Below are 22,718 nucleotides of genomic sequence, written 5' to 3'. Positions count from 1 at the left end.
AGTTTGCAGGGGGAAAAAAGCGCAATATAAATGTAAGGATGTAGTAGTATTATTATTATTATTATTATTATTATTATTATTAAATACACAGGACATGAGCTGTATGTAAACTATTTTGTAGTCTAGCAGCAATATTGGTGCAAAAATGAGTTCCATAATGAAAACTGACCAATGCAGCTTTATAAAATGCAGTGGTGTAATGTTTTTCCGTCATACTGGCTTAGGTGTTTCGATTACTCCCAGATGAGTATTGGGAGGCAGTCAGGTGTTGAGTAATCTGACTGCCGCGGGGAAGAAACTGTTGCGGAGTCTGATGATGTTGGCAGATGATGATGTTGGCAGATAACGCTGATGGGGTGGGGGGCATTTTATCTGGAATTGCAGATTAATGATGTTGCTCAGAATGAACAAACTGTGTTGTTTACTCTCCCACTGTCTCATGTCATATTACTAAGTGAGGTGAATCAGATGTGCGTCACCTTCTCCAAAATGCAAGTATCGAATTGCTTTTCTCAGCCCAGCTGCTTGGCTGGATTTAAGGTTGCTATCCTTATGCAGATGTGTTTTTGTGTGTGTGTTACGTTCAGTGTAAATACATGGCAAGTCTCTTTGATGGAATTTGGGTGTCAGTGAGAAAATTAATACTAGTATATTCATGCACATTTGTAACTTTCCACTGAGAAGGTGTCTGTGCTGGTGCCTGTGTGTAGGCTGCTGCAGGAAACCAGTCGATTTTTATGAACCAACTGCTTTCCGCTGGTTTAGGAGCACAGTGTAAAAGTTATAACAGCTGTGAAAGATTTTCTAAGTTTTATTTCTAGCTTCGAGAATAGATTTCATTAAAGGCTGTAAATCTCAGGCCTCCATGATTTTGATTTATAATGATTTAGTTTTTGACAATACCACTGAATCTGATCCGATACAATATGAGTTTGATTCAGAAGGCAATGATTTGATATATGATGATACGATGCACAACAGTATCATTGACATATGGACATATTTTATAGACAACAATTGCACACAAGGCGACAGATATCTGAAATTTTATTTCATTTGATTCGTTTTGGCCATATCCTTTCAATTGATTCATTTTAGCAGTTTCATTTGAATCATTTTAGCTGTTTCGTTTTATTTGAATCATTTTAGCTGTTTCGTTTCATTTGAATCATTTTAGCTTTTTAGGAGTATGTAGATGTTCAAAGGAAGTCTACCTCATTGTAATTATAAAAGGGTTGTTTAGCCTACACACCACTGATTCACACACATTTCTTCAGTGAAAATCTGTAAAACTACCCCTCAGTAAATGTCTTATTTTAATTTTGTTCATGAAGAAAAACTGAGTTTCTGAAGTTTTTGTCATGACAACAAAATAATGCCACCCTTGCCCCCCCCCCCCCCCCCCGTCTCTCTCTCTCGCCCTCTCGCGCCCTCTCGCGCCCTCTATCCCGCTCTCTCAGATCACTCGGTCGCAGTATCAGAACGGTCTGATGGCGTCTCAGTTGGACAATTCCCCCCAGTCTCCAGACAGCGGACAGATGCGTGTGGAGAACATCATGCCTGCAGTGTCTCAGTCTCCATCCGACAACACGCTCACACTCCCCATGACGGACACGCTGCCAGACGAACACACGTCACTCCTAAACGAGCAGAACTGCTTGCCCACTCGCCAGTCCAATCACAGCGAGATCTGATGCTCATGCACAACCTTCTAACAGCATGCTTAGAGACTACCATCAAACACACTACTTTATATACACACCCTTTCCATCCTGATTAATAAAACCGGCAGATGACTGAATTACAGACACATACACCCATATAAATTATTTAACATTTTGACATTCTTCAGTCATACAAATTTAAGCTGCCAAAAGGAAGGGCATGAACTGGAGGGAGGAAAAAAAACTGTGTGATTGCACTGAGAAGTTAAGTCTGGATCATAGAATGCCTGGACTGAGTAGATTTTGAGCTAACCATCCATCTGGGCATTTTAAAGACTGATTTTTTTTTTTTTTTTTAAGGAGGAATAATTGTTTAGAAACCAAATGCTTTATTTTCTGGTTTTCAATGGAAAAGTGTAGTTCATGGGGAAAGCAGTTGAATTCGAGTTTGCTTGACATCAAATTTACGGTCAAGTTAAATAAAAGGTCAAATAAAACCATAGATTAAAGGAATACTTCAGTGCTTTTCAGACTAATCTCTATCCACTGCACATGTAGTGTATGTCTGATGAACACAAATAAGAATTTCAATGCGAGGAAAAACTTAATAAAAGAGCAGTTGTTGGAATGTCAAGAAACAGTTATATGAAACTTACTTTTTGATCAAGTGTACTTGTAAATTAAGCTCTAAATATGTATAATTTATTGTTTTATAGTTGAGACTATGTTTTTGACATTGAAGAATGGGTTATACACCACCGGTCAAAAGTTTAGACACTCATTCTTTATTTACTCCAACCCCACCCTCTATTATAATAATAATAATAAAGTCATCAAAACTTTATTGAAACTTTATGAAAAAAAAGGTTTCTTAGTCACTCGCAACTTTATAAAAACACGGAAATTTAGTCAATGCCGTTTAACAATGGCCCTTAAACTTCCATATTTAAAGTCATCACTTTCTCTGATCCTTTCTTAGTATGGGGAAATGTGTCACAATTATTGTCTGTAGTAATCATGACTACACTACAGGTGTGGTAAGAAGAGATTAAGATGAAAGCACTGAACTGTTCCTTTAAGAAACTTGTGTGTTCATCATCAGCTGTTTTAAAGAATCAACTTCTTTAATCCTAATCGCACCAAAATCCAAGATGTATCTCAGGGAGACTAAGCACCACGTATATAATCTATATGTTAAACAATTCTGTTTTTCACGATACAACTATAGAACAAGTGACCGAAAAAACTAAAGCATGTTGAAATTTCATCTCGTATCGAGTCCATGTATTCGCCTACTGTAAGTGAACTTTCTAATGGTCTGTGGACATCTCTTCATGTTTAAGTGAATCACTGTCAAGTGAAACACTGTATACGTGTGACCTTGACTCTAGTCATTGTTTTGCAATGACTCCATAATTGACTTGTTTTTTTTGTTTTGTTTTTTTCACTCCAAAGTGAGCAAGGCTATATCAGAGAAAGTGGAATGCTTTCCTGTTTCAGAGGAAGATGTCTTGCATAAACGAGCTTTAAGACTTTGTGGTTCAACTATTGAACTTGAAGGTAACCCACCAGAAATATATATATATATATATATATATATATATATATAAATATATACATACTGTATTTATTTGACATATAAAGTCAAAGTTGTATATTTTCTTGTGAAATGTACTTTTTTTTCTAGTTGTGTTTTATTGTTCTTGCCTTCAGAACATGTATTTCAGATCAACAGCATATCTTGGTACTGAATCATCTGTTTCACATTTCTGGTCCACTTAAAAGACAATCCGTAGTCACATCCAAGCCAAAAATATCTTTATTTATATGAAATTGGATCCGAAGAATCCCGGAAATGATATTATAGGTTTTTGATGATGTAAAATGTTCTTGTTTCATTTGTTTTTAGGTTCTGGTTCTTTTTTTTCCACTGTGAGGATTTTATTTTGCTTTATACCAAATCATCCTAAACAACCTGTATGCAGGACAACAGTGTTAGCCAAATAAATATCAGAAAGCCTCTTCTTCATAATATGTGACCTCTGTTTATCAGAAAACTGAGAGCAGTTTTATTTTCACTACTTCATCTGTGGGTTTAGCTGTAATTGTAAGGTAGGGACAGATGCTACTAGATTTCCAGGTTTGCGTTTTGCTTATTTATTAAATTAGTTGTTTTTTTAAAAAAAATATGAAATACTTCATTAAACTTCTAAACACTCAGGATTTTGTTATTACAGGAACTACATACTAAAAGATTCGGCTAATATTAGAGTTGTGAAAGGGATTCTTTACAGTTTAGAACAGAAGTGTCTCTTTAGTTAACGGGCAACTGTACACTTAGTTTAATGTCAAGTGGGCTGGACCACTTGATATTAATATTAACATATTAATAATTCATCTCATTTATAGACAAAACAGATAAACAGCCTGCAATTCCTTAGCAAACAATCCCACCAAATTTTCCAAATTATGGTTTTACCATAATTGTGCCTTACATAAGTTTTCACCCGTTGAGGTTTTCAACAGTGCATAGGCTTAAAAGCTGAATTTACGGTTTCTGAACTGGCATTGTGTCGTAAATACCCAGTAAATTTGAAGTGTGGGTGGGTAGGGGTGCAATATAATGTACAAAATTATTTACAGATCAAATAACATGCACACACCTTCCTGTGAAACCACTAAATTAATTCTTTTGGAAAGAGACATGGTTACAGGATTGCAATTAGTTTGATAATGAAGAAGTAAATATCCTTTCAACATTTTGTCAGCTCTATTTTGCCCCTAGTTAAATATTAGAAAGTAGTTATTTTGATCTCTTTGTGTTCTGTGTTATGATGCATTTTTGTTGTGAAATAGTGATCACCTCACATTCCCTGCAGCATTGTTTACGTTTGTCAGTTCACTGAGGCAGGTTTCTACTATTATTCAACTATTATCTCTATATATGTGCATTTCAAAAAATTAGAATATCATTGAAAAGTTAATATTTTCCCCGTAATTTAATTGAAAAAGTGGAACTTCCATATATTCTAAATTAATTACACATAAACTGAAATATTTCAAGCCCTTTTTTGTTTTAATCTCGATGATTATGGTTTACAGCTCACGGAAATCAAAAATCCAGTATCTCAAAATATTAGAATAAATCATTTATAATACAGAAATGTCGACCTTCTGAAAAGTATGTTAATTTATGCACTCAATACCTGGTCGGGGCTCCTTTTGCATGAATTACTGCATCAATGTGGCAAGGCAATCAGCCTGTGGCACTGCTGAGGTGTTCTGGAAGCCCAGGTTGCTTTGATAGTGGCTTTCAGATTGTCTGTATCGTTGGGTCTGGTGTCTCTAATACATTCTCTATGGGGTTCAAGTCAGGCGAGTTGCCTGGCCAGTCAAGTACAGTAATACCACGGTCAGCAAACCAGTTACTAATAGTTACTAGCCCTGCTGGGAAAGGAAATCAGCATCTCCATAAAGCTTGTCAGCTGATGGAAGCATGGAAGCAGAAGTACTCTATAATCTCCTGGTAGATGCTGCATTGACTCTCGACTTGAGAAAACACAGTGGACCAACACCAGCAGATGACATGGCACTTCAAATCATCAATGACTGTGGAAACTTCACACTGGACTTCAAACAACTTGGATTCTGTTCCTCTCCACTCTTCCTCCAGACTCTGGGACCTTGATTTTCAAATGAAATGCAAAATTTACTTTCATCTGAAAAGAGGACTTTGGACCACTGAGCAACGGTCCAGTTCTTTTTCTTCTTAGCCCATGTAAGACGCTGCTGACGTTGTCTCTGGTTCAGGAGTAGCTTGACATTTCTGTATTATAAATTCTTTATTCTAATATTTTTAGATACTGGAATTTTGATTTCCATGTAAGCTGTAATCATCAAGTTTAAAACAAAAAAAAAAAGGCTTGAAATATTTCACTTTTTATGTAATGAATCTAGAATACATGAAAGTTCCACTTTTTGAATTAAATTAAGGGGAAAAAATAAACTTTTCCATGATATTCTATTTTTTTGAGATGCACCTGTATTTATATTATATATAAAGTGTTTATAAGTTATATGTAAAATAGGTATTCTCTTACTTTTGTAGTTGTGTATGTATGCCAAAGCATACAGTTTGAAATCTCTTTCAGCTTGCAAGTACTCTTACATACACCGATCAGCCAAAACCACCTGTCTAATATTATGTTGGTCCCCCTTGTGCTGCCAAAAACAGCTCTGACCCATCGAGGCATGGACTCCACAAGACCTCTGAAGGTGTGCTGTGGTATCTGGCACCATGATGTTAGCAGCAGATCCTTTAAGTCCTGTAAGTTGTGAGGTGGGGCCACCATGAATCTGACTTATTTGTCCAGTACATCCCACAGCTTACCTTCTTCCCCTAGTGCATCTCTTCCGCAGTTAAGCGAAACACACTCGCCCAGCCGTCCACATCATATAAAAGAAAATATGATACATCAGACCAGGCCACCTTCTTCTATTACTCCATGGTCCAGTTCTGATGCTCGCCTGCCCTTTGTACTTCATGATAAATCATTGTATGTCATCATGGAGCTCGTTTTGTGCACTGGGGCACTGCCATGCTGGAATGTGTTTGGGCCCCTTAGTTCCAGTAAGGGAAATAATCCTACAGCATCCATTGACATCCAGTACAATTGTTTGCTTTATAACTTTGTGGCAACAGTTTGGGGAAGAACCACATATGGGTGTTATGGTCAGGTGTACCTTTCAATGATGATCATTTTTACAGTAGTGATTCGCAAACGTGTCCCGCATACGAATCTTTAGTCTTGCAGTCCATTTTATTCAAAATGGATCCAAGTTTTTATTAAAACCATTTCAGCCATTGTTAGGTGAAGGATCTCGGGTCATAATATTGCATATTTAGGGGGGAAATAGCAATAAGTTGTTTGGGAGCCGAAAGAGTCGGCTCTTATTGCTGAACTGATCCAAATGACTCACTGAAAAGATTCGGAATTCGCATCGTTAGATCACAGGATAACATACTAGGCTCATTGAACGTCTCTGAATTATTATAAATGTACATCTCATCTCTAAATACATATTAAGAAAATTAACTATGTGTACAGATCTTTGAAGTTGATTTTGGTTTACATAAAAGACGTGATGGCATATAGTAAAGTTCATGAATTTATAAATCGTGTGTAAATAGAATACGCATAACCGAAAGATTCTTGTTTATGTATTTAAAGAATTAATGTATTTTAATTTTTATTATTTACTTATTATTTCGAGAAGGCGAGCCGTTGTTTATCTACCCATATTCAGACTAATTCACTCTATTGCTCTAGGATTGGCTAGGCGTGTCGCGCGTATTGCGCTGGGATTGGTCAGTAGATTCATACGCACGCGCAGAATTCTACACTTCACCAATCAGCGGGCGGTTTGAGAAGTCGCTGTTTAGTCGCTATACAGGTGGAGTAAAAAATAACGCCGTTTCAAATCTTTGAACTGACCAATAGGGTTGAAGTGGGCGTTAACCCCGCAAGATTCAACTGTCGGTGTTTTGGTCGGTGGCGTGCAGGCGATACGCTGCTGATAAACAATAGATAAACGAATTTAATCAAAGAGCATGGAAATAACGGATAAAGACGCGTCAGAACTTTCCCGAACAGGTAGATTTAGATTTTTTTTTTAAACTAGATTAATTGTTTGTAACTAACGTTACTTTTTCCTCTATCTTGCTTTGGTCACAGCATGGTACCCATTATTCAATACATAATATTCCATTTCCGGTCAACACCCTTCGTGGTTTTGTGTGGTATTGGTAAATTAAAACTTATTATTATTGTAATAAATGCTTTATAACATCCCAGTTAACTAGCTAACAAGCAAAATGGTAGGCTGGTAGACTGAGTGAGCTCTCTGGCTTGCTTCAGGCTCCAGCCAACAACTGTTTTCCTGAATCATAGCTACATTAAAAACATCTTTTATGCAGATGAGCTAGGTGTGTGGAATGTAATGAGAAATATAGTCTAAATTTCAAACTAACACATCATCCACTTTTATTTTGTACCCTATGTAGTGTGTTTTTATAGTATAGTACAGGGCCTCTCTTTTGCATCCATGAACCGCTTTAATGCAAGAAGCAAGAGTTTGAATGTTGTTAGAATTAAAATGTTTATTTCACTATGTCTCAAGAGAATTACCTGTACAGTGCAGTTTGATGGAAAATAATCTCCCTCTTAATGCTAGTCAAATGCATTGTATTTTGCTGCTCATGATGTGTCACAGGGCAACATGACCCACTCAGAAGAAAGTGCTATCTGCCCTCTTCCACATACATGCGCTCCCAAGCCACCACGATTGGCCAGTGTCGCTGTGATTGACAGGACAGACAGTATGCCGTCACTCGCAGCCACAGAGCATGGCCAGTTTTACTCCCATGATTCCCAGCCACGGATGTCTGTGGTTTCGATGGGGCAAACCACTTTTCTGTTGCGCCACTCGGGAGCCTGCCTGTGATTTATTAATTTTTTTCTTAATTATTAAACGATAAAGAAATGATTTTCCAACAATCTGCACCGTAAAGCTCATTTTCTTGTCTTCACAGTGAAATAAACATTATATATAAATAAACAAATTATAATATAGGAAGATACTTGCAAGAATATCAGCAATCGAGTGGATAAGACTCATTGTTCGTCGCTGGTATTTTTTCCTTATCTGTAGTGTGTTGTATTAACGGTCAAATCGGATCCATTGATTTGTGCTGTTAATATGATGCAATAAATTTTTTTTACTCATTTTATTAATACAGTTTAAGAAAAGACATGTTAGACAGGATCAAAACATTTTTCTTCATGTACTGTCTTGCCTTAAATGGTTAAAAAGCAGACCCACTTATGGTTAATTATTTTCTCTGTAATCCAATTACTAAGTACATCTTATGTTTAAGTACTACATTCTAAGTACATCTTATGTAAACCATTATATTTATTTATGTAGGGGTATTATTATGATGATGATGATGATTATTATTATTATTCCTAAACTTTCTACCCACCAAACCATTCCAAACATTTTGTATTACATTTGACAGTGTGTATTTTATATTTTTCAATTAAAGTCAAGTTGGGAACGGTAACCTTAAGATAATAACTACAACAATACTAGTCGATCATGATCTAGACAGTTGTCATAATCTTAAATTAGGATGTACCTGATTTAGAGTGAATTAGGGTCATGTTATCCCAAACAAAAAGAGGCCATAAATTTTCTGCCTTTACTATGGGTTGTAGTTATATATTTATCAACCAGTTTATCAGGTAAAGCAATGGCCTACTTATTATTCTCTTAAACAGGCAAAAACCTTTAGACATTTAGGGCGGGGCACAACTAGGAATTTGTATGCTCAAAGGCTTGAATTAATTGGAAAATTCATTCTGTTTGTTAATAATAAAACTGTAATCTGCTATAGCCCTTAGACATGCACAGAGGTGCATATCATTTATACAGTTGCCATCCTTTTTCTCTTTGCCTGTGCATGTTAGTCTTGCATCACTTGTTATGAGTATATAGTTGGTCAGCACACTGGCTGAGTAAACCTGAGATGCCAAATATAAAGCATTTTAGGAGATCAAATGGTTTGTCAATTCGCAGAGATACGCAAGCAGAAACTTGCAGAATATCTGGCGGCGAAAGGCAGGTTAAAAGCACCCAATCCAAAGTAAGTCATTATGGTTTTAAAGATTTTAATCCTGAATTTGGGACAGTTGGAAGGAAACGTGACAAGCCACTGATTTTGTTTTCTTGATTTTCTTTAAAGGCCTTATCTAAAGAACAATGCTATCCTGACGAAGCCCCCAGGAGCTGAGCAGAAATTTCACACTGTAAGTTTATACACCACAATCATAAAGGAACAGGGTTCCCACACATCCTAAAAAAAAACTTGGGGTGTAAACCCCAGGCTTCCACACAATAGGATATGATTTAAATTCATAAGGCAATGATTCATTATTTGACGATAACTGCAATACGATGCAGTAGCCTCTGATGGATATGTGAGCAGCTTGGTTCAGAATCAGGCATAGGCCTACCGTTAATTCGTGAATGATCATGACGTAGAGAAGAACTGTTTTAAGAGTATCAGTATTGCAGGTAAATCAGCTTGAATAATTTTTTTACACTCCAATTGTTTCTTGTTTTTCAATAATAATGGCTTTATGATTGTTGCATCGATTAATTTCAGTTGTTGCCCTTTAAATCAATGCATTGATCCAAATCATTGGAATATTATGTCCCAACCAAGGTACAGGTATAGATAGATAGCCAAATTTTTATTTGTTACCACACTCTACTGCGTTGTGCTGCAGTGTAGAAAAGCCAGTGATGGTAAAGATGATAAAATGGATCCAGTGTCCGGTAAATATTAGGGGTGATTCCATGTCAAATCAACCAGTGGCAGAGAACTTTTCCACCACTTCGTATCAGGTGTTTTTCTCTCCATTTGTTAGTACTCGCATTTCGTGGAATTAAGGTATGATTTAGATTCTGATGCTATTCATGGATTTCCATCGCCTTCCATCGTGCACTTGAATTGAACTTGGAAAGATACTATTGCATCATCAGTCGAGTGGGGTCACTGAGTACTTTTGGCTTAAAACAAACTCTGGAATTCAGAGCACTGTAAAATAGTTGGTCACTAATGTCTCTTTACAATGACCAAAGCAGGGTCAAGTTTCTGCAGAGACAATATTTCAGGTATTGAGTTCATATTTTTTAGCGATGGCACAACTGAAGAACACGGCCGCTCCATCAGTGAAAGACTGGGAATTGGAAGGACTGTTGAAACATCCACCATCATTACACTGTCTGTTACTGCAGTCACTGTTTCTGGATCTGCTGTAGTCTTGTAGTATTGTTTGTGCATTGAAAATCAAGACATTTTTGTCAAATCAATGCACCATGGTAAACCAGGCCACAACTTGTTCTGGTCAGAGAGGAAGAAAGAAGCCTGGGTGCTATTTATTAATGTTCTGACACTGATTTTAGTTTTATTTGTCTTAATTTATGTGTTTTGTGTTGGCTTTGCTTTCAATGCTTTTTTTTTTTTTGTATATTCTTATAATTAAATTGCTGGCAGCTTTGAGTCATTCTAGCAGCATCTATATACACAGTGCTGTGAAAAGGTATTTGCTGATTTCTTCTGCTTTTGTGTATATCTCATACTAAATGGGGTTAAATCTTTAAACGAAATACAACATAAAACAAAGTCAAGCTGCATAAACACGCTATATACTTTTTATTTATTAATTTTTTTAATGAAGCAAAAAAAGTTATCCAACACCTGTCACACACATAAAAAACTAATTGCCCCCAAACTTAAAATCTGGTTGTGCCACCTTTAGCATCAATAACTGCAACCAAATGTTTCTGATAACTGGAGATCAGTCTTTCACTTTTACTTCTAGGACCAGGATTTACTCCTATGCTTTGGATCATTGTCTTGCTGCCTAATCCAGTTGCGCTTGAGTTTCAGCTTAGGGACTGAAGAGCAGACATTCTCCTTTAGGATTTTCTGGTAGAGAACAGAATTCATGTTTCCCTTAATTATTGCAAGTTGCCCAGGCCCTGAAGCAGCAAAGCATCCCCACACCATCACACTTCCACCACCATGCTTGTCCGTAGGTATGATGTTCTTTTTGTGGAGTTCTGTGTTTGGATTACGCCAGATGTAATGGGACCCCTGTCTTCCAAACAGTTCCACTTTCGACTCCTCAATCCATAGAACATTCTCCCAAAAGGTTTGAGGATCATCAAGGTGTGTTTTGGCAAAATTCAGATGAGCCTTAATGTTCTTCTGGGTCAGCAGTGGTTTTCACCTCGCCACTCTTCCATGGATGCCATTTTTGCCCAGTGTCTTTCTGATAGTGGAGTCAGGAACAGTGACCTATATTGATGTAAGATGCAAGAGAGGCCTGTAGGTCCTTTGATGTTGTCAATGTCTCTTTTGTGACTTGCTGGATGAGTCGTTCCTCTCTGAGGAACTTTGGAAGGTCAGACACTTCTGGGATGGTTCACTATTGTGCTGAGTTTTTCCATTTGGAGATAATGGCTCTCACTGTAGTTCTTTGGAGTCCCAGAGCCTTTGAAATCGATTTGTAACCCTTCCCAGACTGATGTATTTCAATCACCTTCTTCGTCATCATTTCTGGAATTTCTTTTCATTTTGGCATAGTGTGTTACTGAGTAAGTAACCAACTTAATTCTGTTGAAAAAGTTCTCTTTAAGTGTTGATTTGATTGAACAGGGTTTGCAGTAATCAGGCCTGGTTGCATCTAGTCCAGCTGAACCCCATTATGAATGCAGTTTGGTAGATAACTACAGGGGCAAAAACATTTTCACACAGGCCCAGTTTGTATTGCATAACCTTTTTGCTTCAATAAATAACATTATCATTTCAAACCTGTATTTTGTGTCTACTCAGATTGCCTTTGTTTTATCTTAGATTTTGTTTTCATTTCTGAAATAATTTAGTATGAGAGACACAAAAACAGAAGAAATCAAAAATACTTTTTCACAGCATTCTATAAGTTTAGAAAAATGTTGATTTTTCTATTAAGAGTAGAAACCTTGAAGAAGCTTTTTGGTCATTTGACTTTTTTCCACATTTTTCCCCCCATAGTCTGGACAAGGAAAGGAGAACTCAGCCCCGAGTGCCATGGGTGTCAAAAAAGACATACCAAAAGGAAATGCACTGGCAGAGAAGAACAAAAATGTAAGAACCCTCCCCAAAGCCCCTTCTGCTGCTGTTCCACGCTTACCTAGCAAATCCACTGTTTCCCAAACAGCCTCTCAGCAGGCAAGAACATACTGCAAAGACACAGCTCGTACAGTTAGAAATCCTTCTGTCAAACACCAGCAAACCAGACCAGCTCTACACACAAATGTCACGGCTCACAAGCAAGACAAGACTGTTAAGAAGGGTCCAGCATCTGTGTCTATCCAAGCACAACCTCTGTACAGGTCTTCAATGAATGCACATACGAGCATTGCCAAGAGAGACCTTCAAAAAAAGCCTTTGATCACTGGTTCAGAAAAGGTAGTGCACAAATCTCAGGTCAAATATCCCACAATGAAAAAACCCCTAACCAACACTGTTCCAAGTTGTACAGACACAAAATCTTTCATTAGTAAACAGGCCACAGTGACGCTGAAGACATCTAAGGAAACTAACAATTTCAATAAAACACACACTAATCTGAAGAAACCACTGAATAGGTATCCATTAGCAAAGCCAGACAGGCCAGGAAAGACACAAACTGGTTCCCAAGATACACAATTATCAAACAAAGTTGGAAATAAACCAGGGTTCACTCACACACAAAGAAGTGTTCCAGTCACATCCAAGCAACGATCATCTCTCTTGCCGACTATTTCTAAAAACGAAAACGCTTCGAAACCAACCAGTATTCCTGTGGCAGGTGTTAAAATAGCAGCTCCACATCAACAGCAACGGCGCACCACATTTAAACTTCCCTCCAAGCCAACTGTTCAAGCATCAGTGCCACAGACTCTTCCACGCCCAACCAAGACATCCAGCCTGGCCAGGGGGCCTGTGCAGCTGAAGACTCCCAAATCAACATTTAGTCCTGGGACAGATGGTGTCAGGACTGTCCCCCTGGATGAAAGAAACAAACCAACAACTGCTCAAGAAGAGAGACTGTGAGTTGGTGTCATTATAAACTGAATAAATTAAGTCTGGGCAATATGGTTGTAATAAGTTACTTTCACAATATACCATTTATATCACAGCATTAAAGTTTGATAATAGTGATGGCTAACCAAGAAAAAGATCAAAGCTGCCTTTATTTGTCCCCTGCAGAGTATATTGATGGGGTGGGGGTGGCGGTGGGGCTGGGGGGGGGACGAAACGTTTTATTAACTATTTATCACAATGAGCGAAGGCTAATTTACACTTTAATGTAGTTGCATGCAAGGTTATCTGCCTCGTGGCACACAGAAAGGGATTGTGGGTAGGTGTACCGTGTGGAAGAGGAGGCAATTACATGGAGGAGGCGATTTCCTTCCTTTGAATTGAACACAGGAAATCACAGGATTTTTCTCAGGTTTCTCGGAGCCAGGAGCTTGGTCAGAAAGAATGCGAAAAATAATACCACAGTTTATCCCCAAGATCTGTGCAGACAAGCCTTTATTACATTCGGTCCTGTACTTCTTTTCTTCTCATTACAGTAAAAGGTGAAATTTCCTTTTTTGGACTTCCTTTGCTGTACATATTGGTCTCTTCCATGTGCTGCATATTAGTCAATACGAAGACACAGAAGTATAAACGAAGCCTAACAGTGGTGTCAGACCATGTTAGAAAAGTACTAAAAAAATACCCACAAAACCTCTAATGAGAATAGCACTACATTATTTATCATTATGTCAGTATTATATTGCCATATTGCCCAGTCCTGGACCAAAGTCAGATTATTATATTTATATTTTCTGTTTTTGCATTTAAAGTCCAATTAATATATTCAAGTTCTTACATGAATTAAGCTGTCTTGAGGAACAACAGGAGTGACGGTATATTTCCTAACTGCGTGTCTTGAACAGGCGTAAACTTAAAGAGTGGCGAGAGGCAAAAGGCATCACATATAAACGTCCGCCGATGCCTGTGCAGCCAGCGAGGAGGAAGACGACCGCTCTTCCTCCTCAGGGATACTGGAGTACAATAGAACAGGAGGATGAGGTCCACGGCTTTGTCTGCGCCGTCGACCAGTCTCTGAGCGATTGCATCAAACTTCTTCAGCAGGTAACCTGATCACGCTGCTGCTCATAGAGGAAATTTCTCTGACTAGTTAAAAAAAAAGAAACATAATTACATGAGATATATATATAAACCCTTTCAAAGCAGCAGAAGCCCAGTCGTTTAATCTTTGTGCTAACTCAGTGTCACATTTAAGATTATGAGGGAATTACACAGTTCAATTTCGCTGTTTCCTTTTCAAGTAATCATGGGAAAATAAACGATGATAGGGTGGTCATTGAAGTTGTTGCTGAATTATTTTCCTTTTCCAGCCATTTGGCAACAATTGCACTTTTTAACTTAGTTATATTTAATGTTGTGTAATGTCCATGAAACAAGTTCCTTTTATCACTTACACTGTAACTTTTTTCCTCTCTTGAACTTATTAAAACAAACAAAAACACAGCTTGTCATGTTACCAAAAAAACACTAACTGTTAGAAAGCACTGACATTGGAGACTCCTTTCTTAAGTGTTAAATGTCTCCTTCCAAAAAAAAAAAAAAAACCCTAACCATATCAACAATTTTCACAAACCTTTTATTATTCGGTTTAGATAATGTGGAGTATCTGCCATAAACATCCTTGTGAATGAGATGTTTTACTTCGTGAACGGGGAAGGAACTGGAAGTTGAGACAACTACCCCAATTTGACAAATCAAAATACTCTGAATCACATCAGTGTGATGTGGGAATCACTATGCGTGTGTTATGTCTAGCTGATTAATGGATTACACATGAGAGGTGTAGCTTGTGTATTTTGGTAAACAACCCAGATCTTGTCTGTTGAAAGACCTCCATCTCAACAGCAAACACCGTGAAAGACAAAAAGAGAAGATGAACAGGTATAAATAAGACCGGTTCCACCTGCACTCCCTAAGCACGTTCTAATCACTGGCACCCAATCTTATAAATGTAGGGGTGTACTTACTTTTTTCATGTGACTGAAAATGTCGATTTTATGTGTCCTTTGATAGTGTATCACCTTTATCAATAGGCACTGTTTCAAAGAGGGTCAAATGTTTGCTTGTCTAAATATGTATAAAAAAAAAAGCCAACAGTTTCCATGGGGTGTGCTTATTTTTTCACATGACTGTGTGTGTGTGTGTGTGTACATTTCTGTGTGAGTTTGTGCGTGTGTGTGTGTATATGTGTGTGTGTGTGTGTGTGTGTGTGTATATGTGTATATATATATATATATATATATATATATATATATATATATATATATATATATATATATATGCATACTAAGAAACACTATGCTATGGCCCGACACTGTGAAATGCACATGGTTCATAATGCGTTGTTGTAAAATGAAGAAACGTTCATCTCGTAATCTTAGTATTCATCATCGAGATGTTGTACAAACTACTGCCCAGAGTACAAGAAGATAATGTTTTCTGAATGTTTTCACAAACGAATGACTGCAAAATTGAAATATTACTCGAATGAAAACACAAGTTATGTCATGAGGCCAGCAACATACTGTAATGTAGAGTATTGTTTTCACTGTTAAAACAAGTCTTAGTGAAGTGACATAGCATGCTATGGTGTGCTTTGTAATACAGTCCAAATAATTGATAGTGGAGTTCTGTGTCAGCTGTATTTATTTATCTATAAACGCTACCGATTTTGTTGAGTACTTGTTGCAGTCCAACTTTTTTCCGTACTTACAGTTGCAATCAACATTATTCAACCCCCATTGCAAATCAGGTTTTTGTCAAAATGTACAGACTTTCAGATGTTTGCAGTGAACAAATCAAAAAAAAGCAATTGAAATAGTTCAACACAACGAATGTTTCAAGTGGTTTCCCCAAATTCAACTGAAAATACAACTTGTAATGAATCCCTCACAACAGCACAAATATGCAAAACAGGCGTTGTCTCAAGCACACCTGATGTGACTAATGAAGGGCTTCATTATTTGCACCAGGTGTGTTTGAGCTGGAACACATGAAATATTTGAACCGGCTTGAGGTAGAAATACTTGAACAGGGCAGAAAAAGGAAGCTGTCAACGGCCACAGAGAGATTTGTGAGAAGGCGGGTTGTGAAAAACCCTCGAGTGACTGCAAAAGACATGTAGCAAGACCTGGTGGCAACAGGCACTTCGTTGTGTTGAACTATTTCAATTACTTTTGTTTGATTTGTTCATTTCAAACAGCTGAAAGTCTGTACATTTTGACAATAAACCTGATTTGAACTGGGGGTTGAATAATTTTGATTGCAACTGTATTTAACAGTTTTTAGAGATTAACTGTCCTATTCTAACCCTATTCTTTATGTGCGTCCTGACAGGGGTGTCCTGTAGACCAGGTACGAGATGTTCTGTCTCGGGTGCCAATGGCACATAAATTTGCTAAATACTGGATCTGCCAGGTGCGCTTGATGGAACAAGAAGGAGATCTTGATGTGCTGTCGACGTTTGAGGAGGCTGTTCGTATAGTCCGCGAGGTGTGCGTTTTCTTTTATTCCCATGTGCTCTTTCATAATCATGCATTCTTTCTCCCCCCCGACACACACCCCTTTCCTTCACTGATTATTGTGCAATTTTATCTATCTTCCTGTTTTAACACAAGCCCAAAGGAATGTCACCAACTGAACAACTTTCACCCTGTTGCTAAAGATATGGTGGTGTTTGCTTTTTTTTTTGTTTTACATCCATGTCTTAGATAAGCAAGGAAAATTTCACAAAAGATAACAGTGCAGTCTGATATTTGAGACTTATTACTGTTGCCAGATCACAGCCTGTAGTTCATGATTATAGCAGTATATTTAATCATGAACTGTGTGTAACAAGAAGCTTGAGCAAGTTGTGGAGCAATAAACAGGAAGACGCACCTCAATCATTTTCCTCGCTCCAGCAGTTTAGTTTGGTTTGGTTTGGTTTGGTAAATTGGACTACTATGTGGACTACTACTACACTCTGTAAAGGTGGTTTTTTAAAAAAGGTTAAAAAAAAAACAAAAAAAACAACAACAAATCTTTCCTTGTCTTTCTTGTTAATTTGCACAAGTTCATACTAAAGAAATGGAAGAAATCTTAATTTTAATTGAATTACATTTATTCAAAGAGATGAGAAATTCCTACAACAAAAAACAACAAATTCATACCACGTGGGTCAATATTGGCAAGTTCCCTTTGTCATTCATCATCAGTAGAGAGTAAGCAAATGAGATGAGAGTGTGTTGAATGTCATAAATCAGGGAAGGGCTATAAAAAATACACAAATTAATCTACCCATAGCCATAATAGAGCTGTAATAAACCTGCCTGCTGATAAAATAAGTCAATTTTATATCCTCAGACAATGAGAAGGAAGGTCAGAGAGGCAAATAGTTCAAACCAAAGGATTTTTGGTTTGCAGAAGATCACCAAGTCTCCACAAACGGTTTCTCTTTCATCCAATCACAAACATATAAGCATCTAGGGTTTGTTAGACGCTACCAGAAGTTTGACTGGAGCCGGGTTCTACGGGTGCAAGAAAAGTTATACAGAAAAGCACATAATCCGCACTATTACGTCTCTGGGGAGCCATGTTAAGGCAGGTGGTATCATGGACATGTTGTACCAGGAGATTTTAAATGAAGACCTGGCTACCAGAAGTTACAACTGGATTGTGATCGGCTCTTCCAACTTGTGTCCAAATGTACGCCAGAATAGTATAATGACCACAAGCTTTTGACATGGTCATCTCTGTTCCCTTAACTAAACCCAATTGAAAACCTGTGGGGTGAGCTGATGAGAGTCCACATGAGACGGTAGTACCCTGGAGTATGTCGAAAGATTCTGTATAGAGGAGTGGTCTTTGATTAATTCCCCAATCTCATCAAGCATTAAAGGAAGGTTGCACAAAATACCAATAACTGGCACATTTGCTTATAGTAAAATACATTACGACAAGAGTTTATTTACTTGGTTTCTTGCTTACTTCAATTAAAGATTAGATTTCTAAGCTAATTAGGAAATTTGTTTCACCTCTCTTTACAGAGGATACCAATCATTCAGGAGCTAACTGCATATATGTATAAGTTGTTAGAGGTTTTAAAGTAAACTTATTTAAATTCAAATAATCAGTCAGTTTGATATATAACTAAACACAAACTATAAACATGAACTTTGATAGTCAGTAGTAATCTTCCCCACTGTAATGTCATTAGAAATAGAATTAATAGCATAATCTCCAGTTTGCTGAGATAGTCAGTGTCACCGGTGTTACACGGTGTTTGGCCACACACTGATTACATCACTTGCCCACTGCGGCACCGCACCCACGTTTAGCTTTTTTATAGTAATAACAATCATTCAGTTCAGTAACAGAACGGACGCTATTAAAAACCGAACGCATCTGCTCAATTCCGCATATGCCGAATGAGTCAGAGTCGCAGCACAGATCAGCAGGATTCAGGTTTCGTTTGACGGAGGTGAGGCGAGCTGACTGACAAGATGATGGCGGAAGATTTAGTTTAATAGAAGCGAGTTTGTCACTGTACTGTTTCGTTGTTGTGGTTGTGTTTTTCATTAATAATAAGAATGAACCCACCATTCAAGCAATTGCCGTCCCGAATTACCGCTAATTCGAGAGCGAAAGTGAAATGCGCACGGCTGCTTTTAAATCGCTTAAGAATGCCTATTATCTCCCCCCTCCCCCCACATAAATGTGGTATACGTGTAATAAAAAAGTTTATTTTCAAGGAAATACTCAATGCAGCTACATCAGCTCATTTTTAAAATTTATTTTAATAGCTAGTATTATTAGATATTTTGCATCATATAGAATTGTCAGAGAAGCAAAATAATGTAGTGACCGCTGAAAACCTTTTTGTTAAGTTAGAGGCTTTAAAAACCCTTATGTTACTATTACAAATCTTGTTTTGATTATATAACCTTACACTTACATTTTTTTACCGATCAAATCTAAACAAATGTTTCTTATCTAGATAGTTAATGCTAACTTTTTATGGCCTTTTTTTTTTTTTACAGCCTGTTGATGAACTCCGCTCTGTGGTTTTTGAGATCCTTAAGAAGAAAGAAGCAAAAGGTAAAACAAGAAATGGTCTCTTCCTTTTCTAGATTGTTCTTTTCCAATTTATACATGTTAGAATACCACAAAGTAATCACAGTGTGTTAAACGAGGTGATTTTAATACACCAATAGAGAGAGGTTAATCATCTTGCCAACATTTTTAGGTTCATGTTCAGAGAGAGAGAATGATGTATGCAGCGGTGAAGATGGGGAACACAGTTTCAACGCGTGCACTCCTAAACCTGTCGGCGCACTGATCCGTGGAGAGAAAAGAGACTCGTCTGTAATAAAATACAAGATCACGGCTACTCCTGGGTATATTATCATTCTCCATTGACATGGGTGTAACTTTGCTTTGAAACATGCTTTGGACAAAAAATGAAAATTAAATGCTGTATTTTACATCATCAGCTTTAGTTCGGTTTCTGCCACGAGCTATTATATAAATAAGGAATGAAACACTTGGGGGTATGCTGTTTTCCCATCACAGCACGCCCTGAAGTGTTTTATTCTGCGAATACCATTAACTTTCCAATTTGTACCCTTTTTTTTATTTTTTATTAATTGGCTAAATTAATCAGCCCTGTCTTGCCAGTCAGAATCGAGCATTCAATAGCACTGTTGTAAGATTTCTTAACAAACTACACTTTGAAACAGTTGTGTCCAGCATAAGTTACGCCTATTTTTATGTATAACAATACCTAGTGTGTGATCAAGCATGCAAAACTACCAGGAAATAAGAGGTGCTTAAATGTATCCCTTTTGTCTAGTGGGAAAAGGAGCCAGCAGAGGCCAGGGCGTGTTAATGGCCACGAAATCCGTTTCTTCACACCAGTACGCCGTTCCGTACGTATTGAGAAAACGGCCTCCCATTACCCATCAGTCCTGCAGGAGCACGACCCCTGTGTGACTTCTCTTCATGAACTCTTGGCTAAGGGTGAAGGCCAAAGTGAGATCACACGTACAGCAGACACAACAATCTCTCCACTCTACGTGTACCGAGAGAATGAAGCCCTGAATGAGCATGTGCAGATTCAACTGGTTTATGATGAGGTTGATGCATCATGAAGCCCTGAAGGAGCATGTGTGGATGTGCAGCCGGTTTATAATGATGATATATGATGATGAAAATAAGATTCCATGAAACCTAAGGGAAACTCTTCTTCCATTTTTTTTTTCATTAACCATGCATGTCATCAGTTTCACTGTTGTGAAAGTGGAACATGCTTTTTCAGTCTGGAGAAAAAAGTATGAAAGATGTGACTCATAAATATTTGTTCAGACTGGTAGTGCGCCAAACAGTGATAAAGAAGACGTTCCTAATATATTTTAATGTTTCATAAAAGACTATGTGACTACGGCTTAAATTGTAGCAAAGAGAAAAGGAGTCAGGTTCTTTCTTTTTTTTTTTTTTTTTGCAAGTTCCTGAGTATAGCTCAGACGTTCTTACTCATTTCGTTTCTATTCATTGACACAGGTTAGTCTTTTTTCTGTTTTTTATTTTAATATTCAAATGAATTTTAAGTAACAGTAACATGGCGATATTACTCCAGTGACTGTAAACATTGTATTTGGCAGTACTTACAGAATTTTAAAAGATCATAAAATGATTTATCAGAACATAAAAGACCACACACACCACCCAGAGATAAGAGTAACCGGTGTCACACACCCATATGGGACAAACCTGAAGCAACATTAGTCACTTGTTAATTCCTGATGGCTTGAGTCTGTCCTGAAGATAAAACAGAGAACAGGATGTTAGATGTTTGTGTAGGTGGCTCTGGTAGGCTCCATTTGATTGACCTTTTAGTGATGTATATTTATAATGTACACTTCCAGAATAAAATGAATATTTTTTTTTGTGGTAATCAGACTGGATTGATTCATTATATAAGTATATATTTTTATTTTATAATCTTAATATTTATTTTGCTTATTTGAACTGTTCATGCATTCATGCTGTTGATCTGTATTATTAGCAGAAATTGAGATTCATCAGACCAGGCTACATTTTCCCAATCTTCAACTGGCCACTTTCACTGAGTTTGTTCCCATATAGGTTCAGGTTCCTGTTCTTGGCTGACTGGAGTGGAACCTGGTGTGGTATTTTGCTGTTGGATTCTGCCTCAATGTTTGACATGTTGTGCATCCTGAGATGCTTTTCTGCTCACCATGGTTGTAAAGAGTTATTTGATTACTATAGTGTTCCTTTTTTTTGTAAACTCTAGAGACGGTTCTTGATGATAATCCCAGGTGATCAGCAGTTTCTGAAATGCTAAACCCAGCCTGCAAACTGCACTACTGCCACATGTTATCAATGGCCAGTGTAAACATTCCAATCACTTTGCTACAGCATTCACATGAAACATGGGAGCATGTGATATGACAGGATTTCTGTGGAATTTATGGGTCAAATTTTGGTCAAGGGCCAAATTGTGACAGCTAGACCATTGAGTCAGAGCATCTCCAGCAGCAGGGCTTGTGGGGTGTTCCTAGTATGCAGTGGTTAGTACCTACCAAAAGTGGTCCAAGGAAAGACAACCGGTGAACCGCCGACAGGGTCATGGGCTCCCAAGGCTCATTGATGCACGTGGTGAATGAAGGCTAGTCCGTCTGGTCCGATCCCACAGAAGAGCTACTGTAGCACAAATTGCTGAAAAGGTTCATGCTGACTATGATAGAAATGTGTCAGAGCACACAATGCATCACAGCTTGCTGCGTAGCCACAGACCGGTCAGAGTGCCCATGCTGAACCTTGTCCACCACTGAAAGCACCTGCAATTTGCATGTGAGCATCAAAACTGGACCATGGAGTAATGGAAGAAGGAGGCCTGGTGTGATGAACCACGTTTTCTTTTTGTTAGGAATTGGGAATCTTCGAGTTACGATTTTTAAGAAGGGGAACAGCGAAAGTACACAAAAAGACGGTGCCCTTGCCCTGCCACACATTTCCCACACCAAGGTCTTGGAAGATTTCTCTCATTTATTCAAAGAAAGGCAGAGTATATATCATGCTTGACACACAACAGAGACAATGGGTTAACTATTAATTGGCTAGATAGACGGGTGTATTTGCTTAAAACAGGAAGCATATAAATGAAGACAGGAACAACTCCATATATGGTTTTCAGGAAGTCATAGAAATACGAGCAAATGTTATTTGGGAAGGTATGTAAAACGGTGAGGTGCTTTATCTGTCTGTGCCTGGTTGGGAAAACTTATTACTTTTAC

General features: G+C 37.8%; 2 protein-coding genes across 3 annotated transcripts in view; both read left to right on the top strand.

The window, feature by feature from the left end:
• Positions 1 to 3,696, top strand: part of LOC128625664 (metal transporter CNNM4) — a 34,194-nt gene extending 30,498 nt beyond the window's left edge. For both annotated transcript variants that reach the window (XM_053654226.1, XM_053654227.1), the window contains one exon: positions 1,461 to 3,696. In XM_053654226.1, the coding sequence (XP_053510201.1) occupies positions 1,461 to 1,694 (234 nt within the window). In that variant the 3' untranslated portion in view covers positions 1,695 to 3,696. The remainder of the gene's footprint in view (positions 1 to 1,460) is intronic.
• Positions 3,697 to 6,878: 3,182 nt separating this feature from the next.
• Positions 6,879 to 21,439, top strand: ckap2l (cytoskeleton associated protein 2-like). The gene is made up of 9 exons (XM_053610579.1): positions 6,879 to 7,318; positions 9,306 to 9,372; positions 9,472 to 9,535; positions 12,331 to 13,370; positions 14,268 to 14,466; positions 16,759 to 16,914; positions 19,443 to 19,500; positions 19,649 to 19,799; positions 20,255 to 21,439. The coding sequence occupies exons 1-9, from the start codon at positions 7,276 to 7,278 to the stop codon at positions 20,550 to 20,552; spliced, it is 2,076 nt and encodes a 691-aa protein (XP_053466554.1). The 5' UTR covers positions 6,879 to 7,275; the 3' UTR covers positions 20,553 to 21,439.
• Positions 21,440 to 22,718: the final 1,279 nt, after the last annotated feature.

This window comes from Ictalurus furcatus, chromosome 22 (assembly GCF_023375685.1).
Source record: "Ictalurus furcatus strain D&B chromosome 22, Billie_1.0, whole genome shotgun sequence".
In the NCBI taxonomy this organism is placed as follows: Eukaryota; Metazoa; Chordata; class Actinopteri; order Siluriformes; family Ictaluridae; genus Ictalurus; species Ictalurus furcatus.
The sequence above is the reverse complement of the archived record's forward strand: the minus strand, read 5'-3'. Positions and strand labels throughout refer to the sequence as shown.

Coding starts and splice junctions, on each gene's coding strand:
- ckap2l (XM_053610579.1), top strand. CDS start 7,276: ATGGAAATAACGGATAAAGACGCGTCAGAACTTTCCCGAACAG. Junction 9,373..9,471: donor TTAAAAGCACCCAATCCAAA/GTAAGTCATTAT, acceptor TTTTCTTTAAAG/GCCTTATCTAAAGAACAATG. Junction 19,501..19,648: donor TAAGAAGAAAGAAGCAAAAG/GTAAAACAAGAA, acceptor CAACATTTTTAG/GTTCATGTTCAGAGAGAGAG.